Consider the following 22741-nt stretch of genomic DNA (forward strand, 5'->3'; position numbering starts at 1 on the left):
TCAAAAATAAGGACCGTAGCTTACAAAAGTGACTAAAAAAACAAAAATAATAACCTTGCATAACGCGTGTATATTCTAATATCATAATGCAAATGGCAAAATGTAAAATTAAAAAGAAAATATACAATTAAAAGTAATACCTATTCTATTCTAATTTCGCTGCTCTTATTCCCTTTGTCGCGACGGACTTTTGTTTCAACTAAAAACTGGAACAATAAGTAGAAGCTCTGCATTTAAATTCAAATAGCTCCATTCAACAGGTTCAATGGACTGAGCACGCTGCAGAAAGAAGCACCTCAGAACTCCACTTTCTCTTCTCAAACGCGTAAAGTCTCTTCCTGATCATTGTTCACTCTGACGGAGCGTCTTAAGACTCCACATTAAGTTAAGAACTGTATTTGTTGAGAGTCGAATGGTTTGAATAGATCGAGTCTCATCAGTTCATCAATGATCCTCTGGTCCTGGAGCACTTAGGGATTAACGCACGACAAAACACGCGAATAAAACGTGAAAACGCGAATAAAACGTGCGCGATGACAGGCTGACATCTTTGGATCAAGACTTGCTCAGCCTAATTAAGCCTAATATTCTATAAACAATTTTTTTTCCTCATAAAATACTAAATTATGTGTCTTTTCTGCGCATAATCTTACGCAGTTTTTTGCGCACTTTTTACGCACGGCAAATATATGTAAAAATCAAGTTTTGGGCCAACGACGTGAACATGTCCTAGTTAAATGTCGTTTAATTAAAATATATTTGAGGGTGACTGCATACATTTGGGGAAAAATAGGGGACAATGCTGCCATCCTCTTAGTTGAATGTATATAATTAATGAATATGTCCCATTAACAAAGCTTATTCCCCTTTAATAGCCTTCTAAAACTATGAAACGAGCCTATAACTAAATGTAATGTGTACATTTTGGAAACGTCTTGAATGTTACTTAGTGTGATGAAAGCTTTACTCAGCCACTAACATTTAAACAGTTTTTCTGATGGAGTCTCTGTCCCCGATGTCTCTAGCAGAGCGGCTGTTGTAAACCGTGTCCAGACCGTCTGTCCCGAGTCCAGACCGTCTGTCCCGAGTCCTTGGGCCCATTGGCAAAGACACTTAATCCAGGTTGGAAATGTGTTTTGTTTTTTTTCTCCCTTCTATGACACGGTAACAGCTGTCTCAATCTGTCCCTTTACCTCGATATGAAACTCTCTATCCGGTCGTGGGGCGCTTTACGAGGCCGTCAGTCCGGCCCAAGTCCCTCGGCCTTGGGACCGATCCCACACGCAGCCCCTTTATGGGTGTGGAGAGGGGAGACGGGGGGGACGGGGGAGACGGGCTCGGTCCTCAGAGGGTGCTGATGGAAACGTAACCCAACACCAACAATAAGGAACGTGAAAGGAGGACGATTGCTGACCGGTACGTCCAGGACACAAGTGGAGCGTGTGGAGAACAAAAAGGGACAGCGGAAAGCAGAGTTATGTTTATTGTAAAACATCTTTTGATACAAGAGGCAAAACAAGCTGAACGCAAAGAACGATGAGGCGTTTGCTGCGTCAAGTAAGCGGAAAAGTTTATGGAGAGTAAAGTGTAGCTGCTTGGGAAATAAAAATACAATTCCTATTTTTGCTGTAGATAAAGTGCGCATGACCGGATTTTATGATTTATTTTCAATTTATTTGGTGTATTTATACATGCTGTACATATATATTATAGTTTTACACCAGTTATTTGTTGAGAAAAAGTTGAAAAATCAGTGCAGAATGACAGGAAGTGACATCACACTAGGAGACTCAGTCCAGTCAAATGTTTATGCATAATTTACACAACTTTTTCACATTAATTCAACAAAATAAAGTCGCTCTCATATATTTTCATTTGCTAAATTAAAAACATTTTGACATTAGATATTTTGGGTAATTTCCTAGTGTGATGTCATCAATTACAAACAGGAAGTGAAATTATAAACCTTAAAAAATTGCTATTCTATGATAAAATGCTAATGATTTTTAGCAAAATGAAATATGTATTTATCTTAACTGCATTTTAGTTCAACCTGTCAGAGGCACTTCAAACACCACATAATGTCCAATGTCCTCTCAAGTTCTGCATTTGAACCATACAACGTGGACGCTTTACAATGTCACTTAATCCTGTACAACAGAGAGGAACTGTGGGTCACCTTTTTAAATAAATACAAAATATACACAGGACACATTGAAATCATTCTTGTAATAATTCAGTGTTTTCAGTAATCAGCTGTTCTGATCCACAACATCCGCAGCTCATTTCCTGCGCGGCGCTGGTTTGCATTAAACTCCTCGCCGTCTCATATGTCTATCATGTGTCCCGCCCCCTGAGAGCGCCGTGGTGGTGGTCACACATGTTTCCGCGCTCCGCTTCACACCGGGAGGGCGGCCGGCTCCTGAGCGGGGGCGTCCTGCTCCCGGCGGGGCTTCTTGCACGTGAGGGCGAGTAGCAGCAGCATGGGCAGGTGCCACAGGCTGCAGAAGAACAGCTTGCGCGCGCTGTTGCGGTCTCCTCGGCGGTAGAAGCGGAAGGCCAGGAAGCTGATGTACAGGTTTATGGGCAGCGAGATGAGGGGGAACGTCCACGTGGTCAGGTCCACCACGGGGGCCACGGCGGAGAGCCCGACGAGGCCCACGCTGTGTCGCAGGGCCACCCGCTTGCACATGGCCGGGTGGGTGACGGACATCATGCGGTAGCCGCCTCTGGAGTAGTCTTCTCTCAGGTTCCAGCTGAGGGCGTTGAAGTGGGGGAACTGCCAGCTGAACAAGAAGGCGCCCAGCAACAAAGCACCTAGAGTTCAAAGAGAGCGGTGATTAAAGAATCCGCGGTGTAATTACGGTTTCCGAGGCGGGCGGCGAACTAAGCTTTTAACTCGCGATCGTGCGCTGGACTCGAGTGTTGTTTTAAAGATATATTTCAACACTAAAAGAGATATATTTCACATTTTACTTAAAACCAAGGCTAAGGCCACAGGAGGCGTCTGTAGTAGAGCGCCTCACCCTCTCTACACAACATGGAAAAGTGTTGTTTTTGTTTGTTTTATGTTTAAATAATCAATAGTAAAGTGTTTTTAACCCGTGCATTATCGGCATCTTAGGGTTAAAAGGCATGAAATAGACACACAAACAAGCTGAGCAAGGAACATTTCATAAGTTTGAGATTTCTCTTCAGCCCGAGGCTTTATTGGCAAGGACAGATTAAATATTGAGATCGGGGGTGAAGAGAGGGGAGACGCATTCAGCAAATATTTAGAGCTGGCAGTCGATCTTATGAGGCCGAGGCTGGCGAAGTGACCAGCACACGTGTCACGGCCCAAACCCCGAGGCGATCGTGCAGAGGAAATATCACAGTTAAACCTTGGTCCTCGCCACTACATTTCCTCTTGATCTATAAAAGCTTTTTAAAATGACTTTCTTTATCCCACGGAGTCGATCCGAACTCACGGCGACTCGTCTGACAAGCTCTCATTCCACACAACGAGACCTCCGCACGTGATATAAACTCCCCGCACTTTTACAACGGAGGGTTATAGTGGGGTAATTGGTTCGTTAGCGGAGACCTACCGAGATCCAGCGCTCCCGTGGCCGCGGTCCAGCCCATGACGGGGGGTATGGCGCCCACCACTGCCCCCACCCAGGTGTTGCTGATGCTGTGCCTCTTGAGCGGCGTGTAGCAGCAGGTGTACAGGAAGATGTTGAGCGCGCCCAGAAAGCCGGTCAACGGGTTCACGGCCAGAGTGAGCAGAGTGACGGCGGGGACGCCACAGGCCACGGCGAAGGAGACGGCGTGGAGAGGGCTGGGGAAGGAAAGGGAAGTCACGCGTTAAAACTTGCTCGAGTATTTTTACTTGAGGCATGTTTAGATCAAGTAGTAGTTTTAAGAGTATGTTAAACACACACTCAAAATTTTATTATTACAAATGTTCACTTTTTGCACTATTTCTAACCATCTGTAAATGTTGTGTATATACTCAAATATATTTTTATTTTATTTGTAATTTTTTAAAGTTTTATGCATGCCTTATTTGATATATTGTGCTATTAATAATATTCATTGTTGTATGTTGCACCTTAACGTTCCTAGTTTGTGAATTTGGCTCACTGGCAAAAAAAAAAAAAACTGTTTCTAATTGAGAGATGCACTATATCTTATTTTGTGGAGGGACAAATGCAAAGAACAGTGACGACTTCAAACATAAATAATGTATAGCTATATAATATTTCAGATTATGTTTCGGAAAGAAGCGCTTGTCGGACAATTTTTCTTTATTTCTTTGGACCACAGTGTACACACAGTTGTATTCCATTTTTAAGTATGTTTTATGTATGTCATGTTGAGTTGAAGGCTGCAATAATTAACCAAGTAACTGTTACTAATCTACACTAAAACAAATGATCAGTCGCATTTTGATCATCGCAATCATCATTTGGACTGAACAGACTCTAAAACAGACAAATAAACATCAACAATAACACTTTATTCATAAATACTCTATCTAGAAGTCTTCAGTCATCATATTTCAACTTGTATTTGATTGAAAATGTGTTTAAAAAGTCTCATTATACGACAGAAAAATTAGTTTGACTAGTCGACTACTAAAAGATACGACTGCTGCCTTGTGGCTTTCCTGTTCAGACTCATTTTCTGATCAATAAATAAACCAACAGCTATATTTGTATTGGTTTTTGTCAGTTTATATCAACGCAAAAACACAAATCAGATGTTTTATCAATGAGATGCTTCATTATTCAGAACGTGAGCGGTTTTCCCCACATATTCGGGATTTAACTTTGAAAAAATAATATTCTGACTTAAGTATAGTTTCGCCCATAACCAGCTCCTTTTGAAGTCGAGTAGAAACGTTTGAACACAACAGATCAAATAGTCTCTGATAAAAATGTAAAGTGTGTCAAAAGTCGCAAAAAGCCCGATCGTGATAAAAGTGAAGTTGGTTTGTGTGCACGGGGGCCACACGGGGGCCACACACTGACCACACGGGGGCCACACACTGACCACACGCCGACCACACACTGAAAACACACACCGACCACACACTGAAAACACACGCCGACCACACACCGGACACACACTGAAAACACACACCGACCACACACTGAACACACACGCCGACCACACACCGGACACACACTGAAAACACACACCGGACACACACTGAAAACACACACCGACCACACACTGAACACACACTGACCACACACTGACCACACACTGACCACACACTGAACACACACACTGAACACACACACTGAACACACACTGACCGCACACCGAACACACACCGAACACACACCGAACACACACCGAACACACACCGAACACACACCGAACACACACACTGACCACACACTGACCACACACTGAACACACACACCGACCACACACCGAACACACACACTGAACACACACTGACCGCACACTGAACACACACTGACCGCACACCGAACACACACCGAACACACACCGAACACACACTGAACACACACACTGACCACACACCGACCACACACCGACCACACACCGAACGCACACTGACCACACACTGACCGCACACTGAACACACACTGACCGCACACCGAACACACACGCCGAACACACACACTGAACACACACACTGAACACACACCGACCACACACTGAACACACACACTGAACACACACCGACCACACACTGAACACACACTGACCGCACACTGACCGCACACTGACCGCACACTGACCGCACACTGACCGCACACCGAACACACACGTCGAACACACACTGAACACACACACTGAACACACACCGACCACACACTGAACACACACACTGAACACACACCGACCACACACTGAACACACACTGAACACACACTGAACACACACACTGACCACACACTGAACACACACACTGAACACACACCGACCACACACTGAACACACACTGAACACACACTGAACACACACACTGACCACACACTGCTTAGAAGCAGATCATCTGATAAGAGTTTGTCGAGGATAAAAGTCGCCCGGTGCGTTCCCGAGATCAGAACACACAACACAGGCTTTTTAGTGGCACTTCCTCCTTCTCCACGTTTGCCTCGTCCTTTATTGAAAGCGGGGAACGTTTAACGTCTGGTTCAAATTCACTCTAAACGCTCCATAAATGAAACGATTGAAATCTTGACGGATAGTGGGGCGGTTCTTCTTCTTCAGAAAGAAAGAAAGAAAGAAAAAACAAGCTGGTGCGGCGGTGCCGGCAGGACGACGGGGGCATTAATGTGATTAGTGGTGTTATGTCTGTTTTATGTGGTCGAGGTGGGGCTGCGCTGGCTGCCTGTGGAGAGGAGGGGCTTCAGAGACGGGACCGGCCCAGGACGAGGAGGGTGAGCCGCCGCGGTCGTAACGTCAGGTGGTTAGCGTCGACGCAAAGACGACCACAGCAAGGGTCCTTCAAGTTTAATAGTGACCGGAGACCAGACCAAAGTCGAGGGGAAATGGCGTTCTGATCTTCAATAGATGTTTGAATTTAGGAGTACCGTTTCTTCCACACTATAAGGTGCACTGGATTATAGGTGCATTAAGGGAAACAAAACGTGTACCACACAAAATCGCAGAAAGCACAACCAGAATTAATCCGTATATAAAGGATTATAAGGCGCACTGTCATTTTTGGAGAAAATTAAAGGCTTTTAAGTGCACCTTATAGTGCGGAAATTACGGTACAACTGTTCATAGCTTTGGACTCTTTTTGTAAGTGTCCAAATTAAACGCAACACTTTTTCCAAGCAAATCTCAAACTGCTTTAAGGTAGCGATTGACCGATACGTGCTTTTCAAGGCCGATACTGACCGTTTGGGAACAAGAGCAGCAGATGGACAATACGTTCTGACAATATTTGTGGGGCAAAATGTAGGGCCAATTCTGATAAACAGCCGGCCGCAGTGTCAGGAGTTCGAATCCCGACACAGTTAGTTTACTGCATGTCCTCCTGTACTCGCTCCCCCATTTCACACTGATCTTTCCTGTCTAATAAAGCCTACAGGCAAAAAAAATCATTAAAAAAATAAGTAAAATTAAAAATGTATGAAGAAATTGCAACAAACTTATTTCCAACCCTTCTTTAACTAGAGAGAGCGGTGTAGTTAATCAGCGTGATTAATCAGTAATCACGCTAAATTGTTCAAATAAATCTAAATGTCCTTTCATATCGGGTTAGGTTGGTTGGCCAAAAAGAGTGCAAATATCCGCAAACCAATATATCCATCTATCGCTAGTTGACATTGGCACACACACACGAAAATAACTACCCATATTTTCTGGACTATAAGTCGCACCAGCCAAAAATGCATAATAGAGAAGAAAAAAACATATAAGTCGCACTTGGAGTATAAAATGCGGTTGAAAGTCTGAAAATAACATAAGATCACATATAAGTCGCTCCGGACTATAAGTATATAAGTATAAGTCACACCCCGGCCAAAACTATGAAAAAAGGTGCGACTTATACTCCGGAAAATACGGTATTAAAAATGTATTAATAAAAAGGCCGTGGCTGCAGAGCCGCGGCCCGTGGTCAAATGGCCGCGCAGTTTCAGGAACCGCGGGAATTCTCTTATAGCGTCATGGCTAACCCTAACCCTAACCTTAACCCTAACCCTAACCTTAACCCTAACCCTAACCTTAACCCTAACCCTAACCTTAACCCGGCGCGGTCTAAAACGGCGCTAAAACGCGGTCAAATAGCGGCGCAGTTTCAGAAATAACCAAAATAACATGGCAGTTTTGGCCGCGCGCCGCGGCTCTGCAGACACTCCCTAATAAAAAACGATAACTCAAAGGAAAAGAAAGAAAACAAACCAAAATTCATGTAAGTCTTTAACAATTAAAAATAAATAAAAAGAAGATCATTTTCAATCCAGTAAACTACAGGAAACACAATCAGACTTTCCCAGTCGTGAAGTGGCACGGCGTCCCACTGCTGTCCAGACACGAGACGATGCCTGAGCGCGTCACATGACATGACATATACAACCCCTCGCGCTAAAGACAACACGGCGAGAGTGGAAAAGGTGTCCTCCTGACGGATGTTTGACAACCCTCTCCCGCCGTCCCATCTGCCGCCTGTCCGACCCAACGGGTGAGAGGCGACGCGGGGCAGACGCGGAGGGAGGAGCCTTTGAAGCGAGCCAAACACCGGCGAGGATTTGTCTAAAAGCTCGAGACGACGTTGTGTTTAGAGAGCGTAAGAACAGCTTCACTCGGCAGCTCGGTAACATCAGGGGACATTTCAAACACTGCGTCAGGCACAAACTCTTCAAACCGGACCAGACGGCTTCGGGCCAAGTCGTCACTGGGAAACATGCTACTTGGGCTAAAACTGCTTTATTTACGGTTTCTTTTACGAGGCCACACAAGTATTCGACTCAATGGGCTTTCAGTGTTCATAAATATTGACATTTTATCTGCAGAACATGGCCTTTGTTTCTTCTAAATGTAAGACAACGTATATATAGTCTCAAGTAAGTTGTTTTGCATCTAAAGTGGTGATGCAAGCAAAAACTCAAATTACAGGTACGACACGTGACCTTTTAGTGAAGCAAGTGTCATTCATTTAGGAGGAATGTGTATTAGAGGCTTGGTTAAAAGTGTGTAGAGATAATTCTACTTGGTCAAGCAGAGTTAAGTTGACAATTACCAATGACAAAATGTATAATGATAATAACATACTGTACCTGATCTGTCCTCGGACCAGTGGGCGATTCTTGGTGCGGTTCATGTTGGAGTCGAATGGGACCTCAAAGTACTGTGAAAGAGGGGAACATCTGAATGAATAAAAACATTAAAAAACTATATTTCAAAAACTTATGTTGATGTAATTCCGCATTTGTCCAGGAGGGGTCCATGGGGGGAAAAAGGGTTCAATGCAAGTCATCTGGACATTTTCTTTCATCTTTACATATTTCTTCTTTAGAATAATAAAAAATATAATAATAATAATAAAAAAAAATGATTCTGGGAACATCTTAAGTCTCCAAATTGATAACTACCAAAAAAAAATTCTAAATCTATAAATATCTACTAGGGTTGTCACAATAACACTTTGAAAAGCAATATATATTTAAAAAAAATCACGATTAATGATAATATTGAAACTTTTTGTGCCACTGACACAATAAGCAAGATAACCCTTGTTAAAAGTTTGTTAAATGTCAAAACAAGACAAAACATGTCTGACTAACGCAAGAAAGCGTACACACAATAAAAAATACTGTTATTATATATATTGAACGATAAACCGATGTAGTAATTACCGCGACGGGCCAGCGAGCGACCCTACGACGCTCAGAATTCGATACGCGCCGTGAGACATGTTATCAAGTGGTATACGCTGTACTCAACAATAATCATAGGTTAGGCCGCAGTTATTTTATTACTTGGTTTACGGATTTTTAAATGAAATATATTGAACAGGCGCGCTCTTATCTTTTGACTTAATACCGCTTTTTATATTTCATTTAACGCTATTTTGCATTGACGGCGGTACTTTATTAAAAATAAATTATAATAATTTATTTTATTTATATTGCAGAAATCAATAATCTAAGTGCAGCGGATCCATAAACCAAGTGAAATGACTAAAATAATAATAATGAAATAAAATAACTAAGGCCTTATCATAACCGATTCCATCACACCGTTTTGACAGCTTCCTCGCTCTAGGACCGTTTCGCACCCACCAAACCCGACCGCACTGGCAGAACACCCTTTGCCCATTTCACCGACCCAAAAAACCCCCACCGCTCAGATTTACCAACTTCAGCACAACAACTTCGCGCCACTCGGGTCGCGTTTCTCCAAACATCTGGACGAGCGCGGTCGGGCGAAACCTCCCGAGCCGAGCGGCCCCGGGTTGAAGCGAATGGTTTTCGGAGGCGGAAAGGCGGCGGAGGTGGCCTGCTCTGGCGCTCAGCTATGTGAAAAACTACGTATGCTTCCCCGTTTTATGATCTGGTCTGGAGGAGTACGCTTCAAAGTGCTCCCGTGGGATCGGCAACGTGTGACTAAAATGCAAACACATGCGGGCGCTAAAAGGCAGGAACTGGCTAATCTTCGCGCGACCGTCGGTGGGTGCCTCCCGCGAGAAAGTTTAACGATAAAAACAGATAAAGTGCATCGAATGCGTTCCGTCCAAATCCATTCTCTCTGATATACGGTTCATAAAAATATCTAATAAGCACATCTAAAATCCACTTTTCTCCCTCTAAACCTCCACTGTCTAAATTTACTGCAGATGTGTCATTGAAAGGCCAGAATAATATTAAAAAACCTTGGCAGAACGGATTGCGTTTCATATTCGAGGCCTCCACTTTACAGTAAATGTTCAAAATATGCGGGGTAATCGTGTCCAGACAAAAGCCAAAACAAAACAAAAATATCACACGCTAGGAGAATTTACGATTTTTCATCAAATGCAAAGTATTTTTATACCGTTTCCAGCGTTGAGCGTTGAAAAAGTACATCGTGTCGACGGAGATTGGAGCGCGTTCTATTCTTTTAATGTTCTGTCCAGCGCGGTCGTGAGGAGCCAACATCTGGATTTAACCTGACTTTCTGTTCGCTCAGTTTAAACTTTGACAAACTACAGCAGCCTCGGAGGGTCAAGGGTCAAATTGCAATTAGGTTTACAGATGACAAAACAAACTTGATCTATAATATAGATCAAGTTTGTTTTGTGAGAGTTGACATAATGTAGGCTACTGGGTTCTAAGAATCTGTACAGGTCTGGCAAGTTTATCCGTTATTTTAAGTTTTCTTGCATTTTTTTAGTATTTCAGCTACTACTTTTACAAATGGGGTAGTTCAGATTTAAGTCTCAATTATATTATTTTATTGTCATCGTCAAGAGTCAAATATGGGCATCGCTGACTCACAAAAAAGCTCCTGACAATCACATTTAAAGCTGTTATATCTGTGACTTTATGGCGTGGCCTGTGCCGACCCGCAGCTGTGTGGACTGCAGTGGGACCTCAAGGCTGAGCGGGGTGTTAATTCTATTTCCTGGGTCAGGAAATGCGTCAAAGGTCAGGGGCCGCAGAAGTTAAGAGAGCCACTTTGTAGCAGAGCCAGAGAGAGGAGCGAGCGGGCCCAGGCGCAAGCGCTGAGCAGCACCGCACATAAAGGCTCCACTTAGATTCCAATAACATCATCGATTGTAAAGCGGTTGTTGTGAAAAGCGCTGCCTGTGCATTGTGACCACGGGACTTTGGTCTGAAGTGAAACCACTGTTTGGACAAACCCGTCTGTGTGCAGGAAGCTGACGCGCAGAACAATGTTGCAAAAATATCCAATGGCAACTTTTCCTGATTGGAATTTATGTTTTATGATCAGGATTATTGGCATTTCAAGGAGCTTTAAGATTTGAGAGAAGACTGAAATTTAAACTAAACTAACACAAGAATAATTTTTAAAACGGTTTACAGGATATATACATACATATATATATTTTTTTTAAGTCAAGTTTGAAGAGACCATCATTTACTGGCAGAATTTTACAACAATTTAAACTGCAATTTGGATTCTTTAGGACTGAAATAATAAAGATTCAGATTTTTTTATTTTATGTTTTCTTTTTGAGGTTTGAAACTGAATCTAAACTACCATATTTTCTGGACTTTACGTCGCACCTTTTATCATAGTTTTGGCCCGGGGTGCGACTTATACTTATATTCATACTTAAATAATATCACATATAAGTCGCTTCGGAGTATAAGTATATGTTATTTTCATACTTGCAACCGCATTTCATACTCCAGTGCAACTTATATATGTTTTTTCTTCTCTATTATGCATTTTTTGGCGGGTGCGACTTATACTCCGGTGCGACTTATAGTCCGGAAAATACGGTAATAATAATCTCATGCATTTCAGAGCATGTTTGTTAAAGTTGTTTGTGCAGAATTTGCCATTTGGGGCCACTTAAATTGCATTTGTTTGCTTCTTTTAATCTAAAGAAAAGAGCGGACTTTGCTCTGCAGTAAAACAGTTTTGTTCTGACACGGCGGCGCGTGTGTGGAGCCGACTATAACGGTCTTTGTGCGACGTGTTTGTTATGTCACAGTTTGTCCACTCGTGCTGTCGTTTGTTCCTCTTGAGCCTTTGGACCCACAAAGGTACATCTGGTTCGCATCAGTCGCCCTTTCAGCTCGGGGTATCATTTTTATTTACGCCTCGCGCATCCACGACGTGTTGCAGCGGCGGCATTAGAATAATTGGATCGTTCGTGTTTATAGGTGCTTGGGATCGTTGTCACGGTGAAGTGTAAAAACTGCAAATCAGCAGGTTGGAAATGGATGGTATGATAGGAAATTATGCACGTTTACACCGACATTAGGCAGTATGTACGAGGTAATGGACTGCATTTGCTGCATAATGGGTTTTGGAGCAGTAAGTACAGAACATAAGGTGGGTACATATAGTATTTATTCACCAAAATGGAAGTATCTGTAAAAATAGATACTGTATTTTCCAGAGTACAAGTCGCATCAGCCAAAAAATGCACAATAGAGAAGAAAAAAACATATATAAGTCGCACTGGAGTATAAGTCGGGGAAATGTATTTGATAGTCGTAAGTGTTTGGTATGTTAGCATAACATATTAACAGTTTTCAGCTAACTATAGCATAAAGAACATGCTAACAAGTTTATCAAAGCATCAGTTTTACCCCAAATCACTAAATCCACTGAATTCTTCTTCCTCTGTGTCACTTCTGAACAACTCCACAAACTCCGGAGGTAGAGGAAGTGCAGATTCTTCTTCTGCGTCGCTTAGTGCCGAGAGCGCCCTCATGCGGTTGTCAGTGTGAAAATAAGGAATAATATCACTTATAAGTCGCTCTGGAGTATCAGTCGGCCAAACTATGAAAAAGGTGCGACAATACTTAACTTTTCAACTAAATTTTGGAAAAGGCTCAATACTTCCAATACAAAAATGGTTATATTTAAAAAATTAAATTAAAAAGTCTTTACCATCTTGTGGTACTAGTTCTGACAAACTCAAGACCATTTCAAAACCGTTAAGTTGACGTTCAAAAATCATCAAAATTAAATACTAGTTTTAGAATGCGCAGTATTTGGGTATTGACTTTTTTGACAGCCCTTGTTGCCATAGCGCAGTATAAAATTAATAAGATGTTTGGCCATTCCTGACACAAAAACATTTTGTCCAGCAACTTTTGTGGGTTTAGTTTTGATCGACTGTTAGCGTAATAATGCGTAATCATATCTTCACTCAGCTTGAAACAGTTTAGAGTTCTCGTGGAAAGGTCCCAATCCAACATCCATTATTACAGCTCATTTAAAACAGACTCCAGCTCACTTGTTTATTAGGTGAATATTATTAGTGGGGGAATCCTAGCAAACAGTTGATTCAAATTGGCTTCATAAATACTCAAGTTGAAAAATGTCTGCTTTTGATACACACGCTCTAATTCAATCAAATGCTTGGAAGAACACCATATATTCTGTTGACGTCCGGCTCGAGACGTCTGCGAAGAGGCGCCCGGGGATTTAAAACAAAAAAAACAAAACAAAAAACGGAAGTGGCTGCTGTTTTTAATTAGAGCCGCGAACACATGTACAGGCTCACACATGTACACGCTCACACATGTACACGCTCACACATGTACACGCTCACACAAAGCCCGTAACTGTAGGAACAATTATCTGCCAGATGACGAGGAACGGGAAACAGACCAAAGTGTGCAGCCGAGGAGCGTCGGCTGCTGCCAAAGATTCCGCCGAATCAAAGACAAAAAAAACGCGATCGCCGCCAACCGCCGGGGCTTCATTGATAACAGGCCACAGGGAGCCACTTCCTATTGTGGTTCGCCGTGGGCCCGCGGGGGTACAGTTTATGGAGTTATTAAACTAAGATGTCTTGGGTATGGAGAAGGTATGAGCTAACGAAAACTGTTGAGATGAGATGAAAGTTGGCAGTGTTAATGGGTTTTTGGACAAGGCGAATTACTTCTGTTGAGGTAAATATTTGCATCAGTGAGTCGTTTCCACAATGAGGAAAAGCTTTGTGAAGTAACGTTGGTTGGTTTTCATGACATCAGGGGAATAAACAACATGGTCGAAAAGGTTGAAAGTGTTGGCCAAAAAGGAAAGTCTTTGATAAGTCTGGACAATTGTCAAGAACGTTGAAACGATTCTTTGCCTTGCCATATTAAGGATGGTAAAGTGTACTTAAGATATTTAAGCATTAGAGAATATGTTATTAGAGAATAAGCGCTCTACCAACTCAGTGTTTCTCAACCAGGGTTACGGGGACGCATGAAGGTACGCAAACGATCACCAGGATAAGGAATGGTTGTGAATTTGGTTATCGTTTTTTATGCTTTTTTAAATTTTGTTAAAAAAGAAAAGGAAAAAAATGAACAAAAAAGACCAAGGAGACGACTAAAACAATTCAGGTGTCCAACCCACTAGCTATGGCCAATCAAAAAGAATATACGACTGAACTGATTTAGTTGCCTGCTTCCAGAGTTAGAGGTGAGTGTGTCAAAGTTTGGACAGCACTAGAGGCAGAAAATCTCTATTGTAAAGCTTCATTTCTTGATTAAATACGTTTGCGAATGCCATCCAAGCTACCTTTCTGAACTCTCCACCAAACACCAGCCAAGCCAAAGTAATGCCGTAACGTCGGTTCAAAGCCGCGCTGCAGTGACGACTCGCGTGTTTACTGGAGTTTAGAGACTCGGGTCTAAACACAGACGCGGAGCACAAACAGCCGAGCAGCTGCGTGGCCCGTCTTCAGAGGGACCGCGGCGGCTCTGAACAGCGCGCCGCTCGGTCTTCTGTCGACGCGGGCCCCAGGTGCTCAGGCTCAGCCGAAACAACAAAAGACCCGACTCGTCACCTGTCAAAGAGTCGCCCGTTTGTTGTTGGCGGATATGAATGGCAGACGCTCGCTCTGCGCATTCACGCCGAGGAATAAAAGAAGCAAACGGGGGGAAACTTTGAACTTAGCTGTGAAACGACAAAAGAAGCGCACGGACTATATCCTCTCAGGTCAAATCAAGGCATGTTTTGAAGAATGAAAGCTTTGAAGTGCATAAAAAGCCTTTGTGACTTTCCAATTTGAATTAAACAGATTGGGAAGTCACGAAACGATGAGCCTGCCTCGCTCAACACAGTTCTATGACAAATGTGAAGTTGCTGTCCCAACAAACCTGCTTGACAGTCCCAGGGCCTTCATTAAGCCGTCAGCAGCGACTGATTCACATAGTCACAACAAAGGCTAAAGATTTTTGGAGGTCGGAAATTGCATGCTGCGTGTTAAAAGGTATGGGACGGGCGTGGCGTTCCCGCTCAGCTTAATAACCCATCGACACGTCCGGATAACAGGACATTTTTGAGATTGTGAGACTGAAATTTAAAAAACAACACGTCATTTGTGAGGACAATATGCATTAAAGTGTGTGTTGTTGTCCCAAAATCAGCCATTCTTAACGTTATACATAGCAACTGAGCTTGAACTGTACTATTGAAAGTAAAATGACTAAACGGTGAACTTCATGGGTCTGAATATGGTGTAAAATACGTTTTTTGTTGGTGCATTGTTTTTTTTTAGTGATCTGCAATACAATAAATCAGTGATAAATGTTTTTGGAGGAATAGAAGTGCAAAATTGTCAAAATTCCATTCAGAATTACAGTGATTTTACATCCAATTATATCAAACAATACCAAAAAGTAGGTAGTACTTTGGTCAAGTTTTCCTTTAAGAATGGTGTTTTGGGTTGAAGTTTCCCCTCTAACTTTTGGTCAAGTTTTCCTTTCAGAATGGTGTTTTGGGTTGAAGTTTCCCCTCTAACTTTTGGTCAAGTTTTCCTTTAAGAATGGTGTTTTGGGTTGAAGTTTCCCCTCTAACTTTTGGTCAAGTTTTCCTTTCAGAATGGTGTTTTGGGTTGAAGTTTCCCCTCTAACTTTTGGTCAAGTTTTCCTTTAAGAATGGTGTTTTGGGTTGAAGTTTCCCCTCTAACTTTTGGTCAAGTTTTCCTTTCAGAATGGTGTTTTGGGTTGAAGTTTCCCCTCTAACTTTAGGTCAAGTTTTCCTTTAAGAATGGTGTTTTGGGTTGAAGTTTCCCCTCTTCTCTTCTCTCAGCGGTGGATGCAGGGCTTTTGGCTGGAGTTCAGCTGGCGCGGCGCAGCCCTTGATTAATGCTCCGAGTGTGGGACAGTGAAGTGCTAAACTGGCCTCATGTTAATCAGCCAATTATCTCTGGCCCGACGTTAATCAGCCCCTTTGGCCGGGAGGAGATGGGACACTGCACAACAGCACTGTCAAAACATGCGCTGAGTGACGCTCGAGATGCGCCGCTAACGTTGATAACTACAAATCAGGTTGTAGATATGTTCTTTAGGCCGACCTGTTGTCTTAAGAATACCGTATTTTCTGCACTATAAGTCATAGTTTTGGCCGGGTGCGACTTATACTTATATACTTATACTCCGGAGCGACTTATATGTGATATTATTTGTTTTTTTCACACTTGCAACCGCATTTCATACTCCAGTGCACCTTATATGTTTTTTATTCTCTATTATGCATTTTTTGGCTGGTGCGACTTATAGTCCGGAAAACACAGTACATTTGAGGGGAAAAGCTCAAACTTGGCCCGACAGTACGCAAGACCGATCGACAGAGCATTTCAGTCAATCATAGAAGTATTAGTTGCTTTATTTGTTTTATTTTATCCATGTTTTGCTGACGGATGTGTACTAGATCAGAAAGATAATTATTTAAAAAACAACAACAAATAAATCAGCTACAGTTTTTCTTCAAAGTAATATTCAAAACTAACCTTTATGCTCTTTTTTTTTGTACAAAGATCACTATAAGTGTAGGTCATGGGGAAAAAATTAAAAATTTTGAAAAATCACATTCCAGTATTGAAAACCAGGTATATTATTAAAAAAAAGTTTTCACTCTAAGTATTATTTCAAAATGTCTTAGTTTACACTTTTGATATGATCTGATATGTAACTGCATTATAATAAATTGGCATTTTCCCACCTAAATAAATATGTAGAAGTCGTAGAAGCAAAGATCGAGCTGGAGAAAAGTGTACAATATGTAGTCTAACAATAGAATTACTTGTAATATGAGTCACAATAGTTTCTGATCAATTATAGTAGCTAAAGCGGAAAGTGGACAATAAAGGATTATCTTATCTTATCTTAAAGCAGTAAGAGTCTAGACTGCAGAGACTGGGACGGAAAATTTTACAAAAACTTGAGATGGCAAAAAAAATGCTACTTCATCAACAAAATAAAACACATATTAGTTTTTGCCGTGCGTCAGAAGACAGATGAGCTCTGTCTTTTCTTTTAGAGGAGTTTGTAGTGTCAGCAGCAGGAGGCCTTTGAAGAAATGGCTGTTTGGAGGTGACGCCGCATTTGATCACGCATTCTTCAGATTCCGTGCCATGCATTGTCATAGCGCATTACCGGCATCATCACTTATGCCGCTTTGTGACTGTGCCATACCGCCTCCTAGTGAGAGGGAGGACTCCAGTTACAGCCCGAGCTCTTGGCAGAAGCGCTGAAGTCGGTACAGGGTATTCTCTGGAAAGTAAATCAAGTAATATTTAATTTTTTTGGTGACGACTAAGCTATATTTCAACAGAATGTCAGCTTACAATATTGTACGTGTAAACTTTTTAGTGTATAAATGTTCAGTTGAAGAGTAAAAGCTAAGTATTGACCATCGACTCCCATCCAGAAAGATTCACTGGATCGTGTATTGGTTTGATGATGATTTACTGTCCGATGTTGGCCCTGAACAACTCATGTTTAAACTTGCAGGATAAATAACTGTTACATAACACAACTGGGTCCATTTTGTAATAATTTAACTGTAGTTTCAGGGAAAAAGTGACATTTTCAGTTCCTACATAAGTATTGGTTAATAGCAAGTATTGGCAAACATTCAAAGTCAAAGTACGGAACTGAAAAAGCTGTATTGGTGCATCCCTAGTAAATCAGTTGTCTACAAATATGAAAGATGAAAAAGAGATATTTCTATGGATTTACAATTATCTATCTCCATGGAAAAAATCAAGTGATGCCACCAGATCAAGTTACAGGTTAAATTTGTGGAAAGGTGACCTCGCTAACAGTACCAACGCATATGTTTCAAGTATTTTGTTTGTAGAAATTAAATAACTGAAAAAAATCAAGATGTACAAGTTCAATGCCCATCTATGAAGCATTTCGGGCAAAGCAATGTCATATCCAAAGAGACTTGTAGGTCACAAAGTTACATAGTGCCCTTTAACAACAAAAAACTTAGATAAATTTGAGCCAACAATACGTATATTACTGCAGACATACATTTAATGGAGTCATGCCAGGGTTTCGTGGTGAGAAAAGTTGACATTCTTTCATTCTTTTCTTCTGCTTCCAGATATAATATAGACAAACTTTGGATATTTTTGCCCCGACAAATACGACAAGAAACAGAACCCAAATCCTGTGACTGTGTGTGGTCATTTGCTTATGGGGAAATAAACAGCCTTTTCCTCCATTGGCAGAAATTCACAAATATCTTGGAGGGTGCGACTGACATGACATGAGCTGGACGGCTTTTCAACAGCACGCTCTGGTCGAAGAAGAAGTACATCGAGTATTTCTGTGTATATTAAACACAGTGCGAGTATTTAGACTTTTTTTCCTCCTTTACAGCCGTGTACAAAACCATGTAGAAGTAGGTTTGGGGTTGAATGACTGACTTTGGTTCAACAAGTGGGCTATTGAAGCACGGGGCGGTAATCAGCAGTGGTAATGAGTAGTATTGGGTATTAGTACTCCTTTAGTTGACAGAAGGCGTCAGCGCTTCGCTCGTCAGTCATCGGGCTTTCCAAATCCAAATCAAAAGCAGTCCAAGTGAAGACGTAAGTCAGCGTGTCCAGGAGTGTCCAAATACTGTACGTTTCAAGGTTCACGAGCCGGTAAACGTCACAGAAAACTATAAATATGGTTTTCAGAAGTAGTGTATGCGTTTATATGTGTTAACTACGGTTAAATGTGTTCTCTAAAAATACCATTTGTTTGTTTTTTGGGATGTTAATGAGATGGTAATGGTGCGATAGTGATGGAGAGCTTGTGCCGTTTGTGCCCCGGAGTCGTTTGTTGTTGGAGCAGAGGTCGAATAAAGTCAGTTTTTATTATTCGAAAACAAACTATAATTAAAATCGTGAGTCATAGAGATAGAGATGGGTTCATAAAAAAAGAATAAAGACTACAGCTAAACGATCTGCTCAATACGCAGATCAATAAGCAGTATACAATCCAAATCCATCCCTCGTGATTAATCAAGAAGAAAGAAAACATGGATTATTTGTTTTTGCCATAGAGACAGCTAAAGCCCTCTAAAAATGAGACACTGGTGAGAATAGTAGACAGTTGAGAGGCAAAGCAAGGGGACTAAATAATCTAATCAGAAGACACAAACCCTATTTGCCAAAACAAAAAGAGATTGAATTGATTTTGCCCTTTCACTTCTTTGGGCAGCGCCGCTTTCACAAAGTCATTCCGTTGGCGTTTTGACAGGTTCCCGAGCCTTCGACCACCCGTCCCGTCAGAGTAACGGACACTCGCTTTGACACCGAGGTACCCGAGAGTCTGAATGTGGAAGTGGGAAGGAGCGGAGCCTCGAGGGGGGCTCAAAGTTTAGGCTTGAAATCCAGACTGACATCCTCCGTGCACAGAAAAGAGGACGAAGAAGTCACAACGGGAGAGTGTTAATGGATCTCGTCAGTCAAACAGTCACAACAACTTTAAATACACTATATGTCACATTTTATTCAGTTTCCATTCCACTTTAAACGAGCTAAAGTTGCATTATTTCAGTTTTGTTCTATGTAATCTTCCAATCAACAGCACAGAGGCATTAATCAATCACTTTATCCAGTTTCAAGAATCAAGTTATTGGATGGGTTTGGTATAAAGTTGGAAAATAAGTAAATAAACTCAACTAGTCTGTAAAGCTTGAGGAAATGACAAGAGCAAAAATTAAAAGCCAAACAGAAAATATTTACAATACCGTATTTTTGGATTGTATTTTGGAGTATAAGTCGCACCAGCCAAAAAATGCATAAGATAGAAGAAAAAAACATATATAAGTTGCACTGGAGTATGAAATGCGGTTGCAAGTGTGAAAATAACAAATAATATCACATATAAGTCGCTACGGAGTATAAGTATAAGTCACACCCCGGCCAAAACTATGAAAAAACAACTTATACTCCGGAAAATACGGTATATACTTTGTTACTTACTTGAGGATAAATTCAGACTGACAAAGAATGACTGAACCCTAATCTAAACGTTCTATTCTTCAGCAAAAAATTAGATTTGCAATGATTCTCATATTATGTTCAAAATGGGAAAGCCTTAAAACGAGAAATCAATACAAGCTTAACGCAATTCATGGGTTTCAGGGTCTTGTTTATTGGCAACATTTCGAGGACATTTCGCCATTCAAAAAGATACTACATTGATATCATAACCAACATGCGCACAATGGAAAAAATAACCTCTGGACTCACCATGAAAATAGACAAATTTAACCAATAATGGAACAAATGGGAATGTTATTCTGGACTTAATATGCTTTAAACGCTTCTATTTGTTAGATTCCACCCTTTTACTTTCAAATTGTATTCCTTTACTCATCTTGTGTTCTCCCAATTCTGCTTTATATGTTTTATTATAATCTTCTTAATGTCCCTTTCTTTTGTTTAGTTGTTTTTGTTTATGTTCTTAAAAAAAATATATATATATATATATATATATATATATATATATACTTACCGTATTTTTCGGACTATAAGTCGCTTTTTTCATAGTTTTGGTCGTGGTGCAACTTATCAATAGCAATATTTAGACTTATATACTACTTATACTCCGGAGTGACTTATATGTGATATTATTTGTCATTTTCACACTTGCAACTGCATTTCATACTCCAGTGCAACATATATATGTTTTTGCCTTCTATATTATGCATTTTTTGGCTGGTGCGACTTATACTCCGGAAAATACAGTAGTTTTGAATTCATTTCCATCCCTCTGAAACCATGTGTAACTCTGATAATGTTACAGGACAGACACATGGAAAACATCCTACCCAAATGCACTGCCACATCATCAAAGAAGAGGATGTTTCAGGAGCATTTTGGACCAAATGGAAGAGCCAGGACCAGACAGGAACAAACGCCTAAAACACTGGTTGTCTGAGGGACAGGTGAACGAGGACTTCAGACTTCAAGGTCGACGGTAAAGCTTATCATTATCAATGTCTGTGTTTAGAGACGGGCTCAGAACACAGTCAAAACGTGAATGTGTTATAGAAGCGAGGAAATCTGTTCAAAATGGCATTAGTCTGCAAAAAGCCTGATGGTGAAACTGGTGGATGCGAGTACAATTAAACCAAGTGTAAAAGCAACATAAAGGGTGGAAAGTACATTTTGGACTCGGATCAATGTTTAATATTGACTAGCAACAGAAATTGTCCAAATGTTACTCTTCAATGGGGATGTCACGATATAAAATGTTAGTGTTATGATTATTGTGAGAAAAAGTGTCACGATTTAACAATTATTCACAATTATTGAGACCAAACAATAGTGAAATATTTAATATTCCTTCATTCTCATGCTCTAACACATTCTATTCCACAAGTTTGAAACCAGCTTTACAAAATTTAACTGTCTGAAAAACAATATAACAGTAAATATGACAAAAGAAAGTTCTTAATGTTTAATTTCGGGCTATATATTGAACAAAAAACACTTAATGTTGTGTCTAAAATTGTCACGATTATTATTTTTTGGTTCTTACGATTGTATTGTGACCTGAATAATCATGATTATTGATCAATTAATTTAACAACATTGACATCCCACTGCACTGTACATTTGCAACTATCCAAATTGTTGCTCGAATTCGGCCAAATATTGAAAAGTGAATTATATTTTAATTAGTCTGCCACTGGCCACGTTTAAGTCAACATCTATTTTTTTTTTTTCCTTTTCATTATTTTATTTTCAAAATTTGAAAACACAACAATTTTTTTTCATTTTTAAAAACATATCGATCAAAATAAAACAAGAAAAACACCCTAATTACATAAATCCAAGTCTCCCCAACATCAAATTAAATGAAAAAAAAAATGAGGGTGGAATAAATGATGCAAATGCTTTTAAATGCTAATTAAAAATAGATGTACTCGCAGGTTTACAGAGGTTAATTTGCACAGAAAGTTTGGGGAAAAACAACCCGGCGCTCATTCTGAATGCGGCTCAGATGGGCCTAAACAAGCGTGCAGTTCTGGCACGCAGACATGCCAAAAACACTGTCGTTTTTGTTCATTATTCACGGATATCACCGAAACCCTTCCACGTTTGGGTCTGAGTCGCGATCACTTCAAATAACTACGGGCTATGTAAACGGTAACTCGAATTTTGTCAATATTTAGCATAAAACGTGGCTTCGTTCGATTTTCCGTCTAATATTTGACATCCACAACCGTTTTAATCTGGATGTTTTCCCTCTTCCAACGTTAAACAAAACCCTAAAACGTTGAATAATTACAAATAACTCACAAGAGCTCTTCCAGCAGTTGTTGCCACTGCTGTGACTGATTG

General features: G+C 40.9%; 1 protein-coding gene across 1 annotated transcript in view; it reads right to left on the reverse strand.

The window, feature by feature from the left end:
- Positions 1-1709: 1709 nt before the first annotated feature.
- Positions 1710-22741, reverse strand: part of cox10 (cytochrome c oxidase assembly factor heme A:farnesyltransferase COX10) — a 34877-nt gene continuing 13845 nt past the window's right edge. The window contains exons 5-7 of the mRNA XM_072455575.1: positions 8760-8830; positions 3591-3823; positions 1710-2817 (exon numbers count right to left, since the gene is read on the reverse strand). Of these exons, the coding sequence (XP_072311676.1) occupies positions 2399-2817; positions 3591-3823; positions 8760-8830 (723 nt within the window). The 3' untranslated portion in view covers positions 1710-2398. The remainder of the gene's footprint in view (positions 2818-3590; positions 3824-8759; positions 8831-22741) is intronic.

This window comes from Eucyclogobius newberryi, unplaced genomic scaffold (genome assembly GCF_026437365.1).
Source record: "Eucyclogobius newberryi isolate DKJ021-1_F unplaced genomic scaffold, fEucNew1.0.hap1 SCAF_20, whole genome shotgun sequence".
Classification (NCBI taxonomy): Eukaryota; Metazoa; Chordata; class Actinopteri; order Gobiiformes; family Gobiidae; genus Eucyclogobius; species Eucyclogobius newberryi.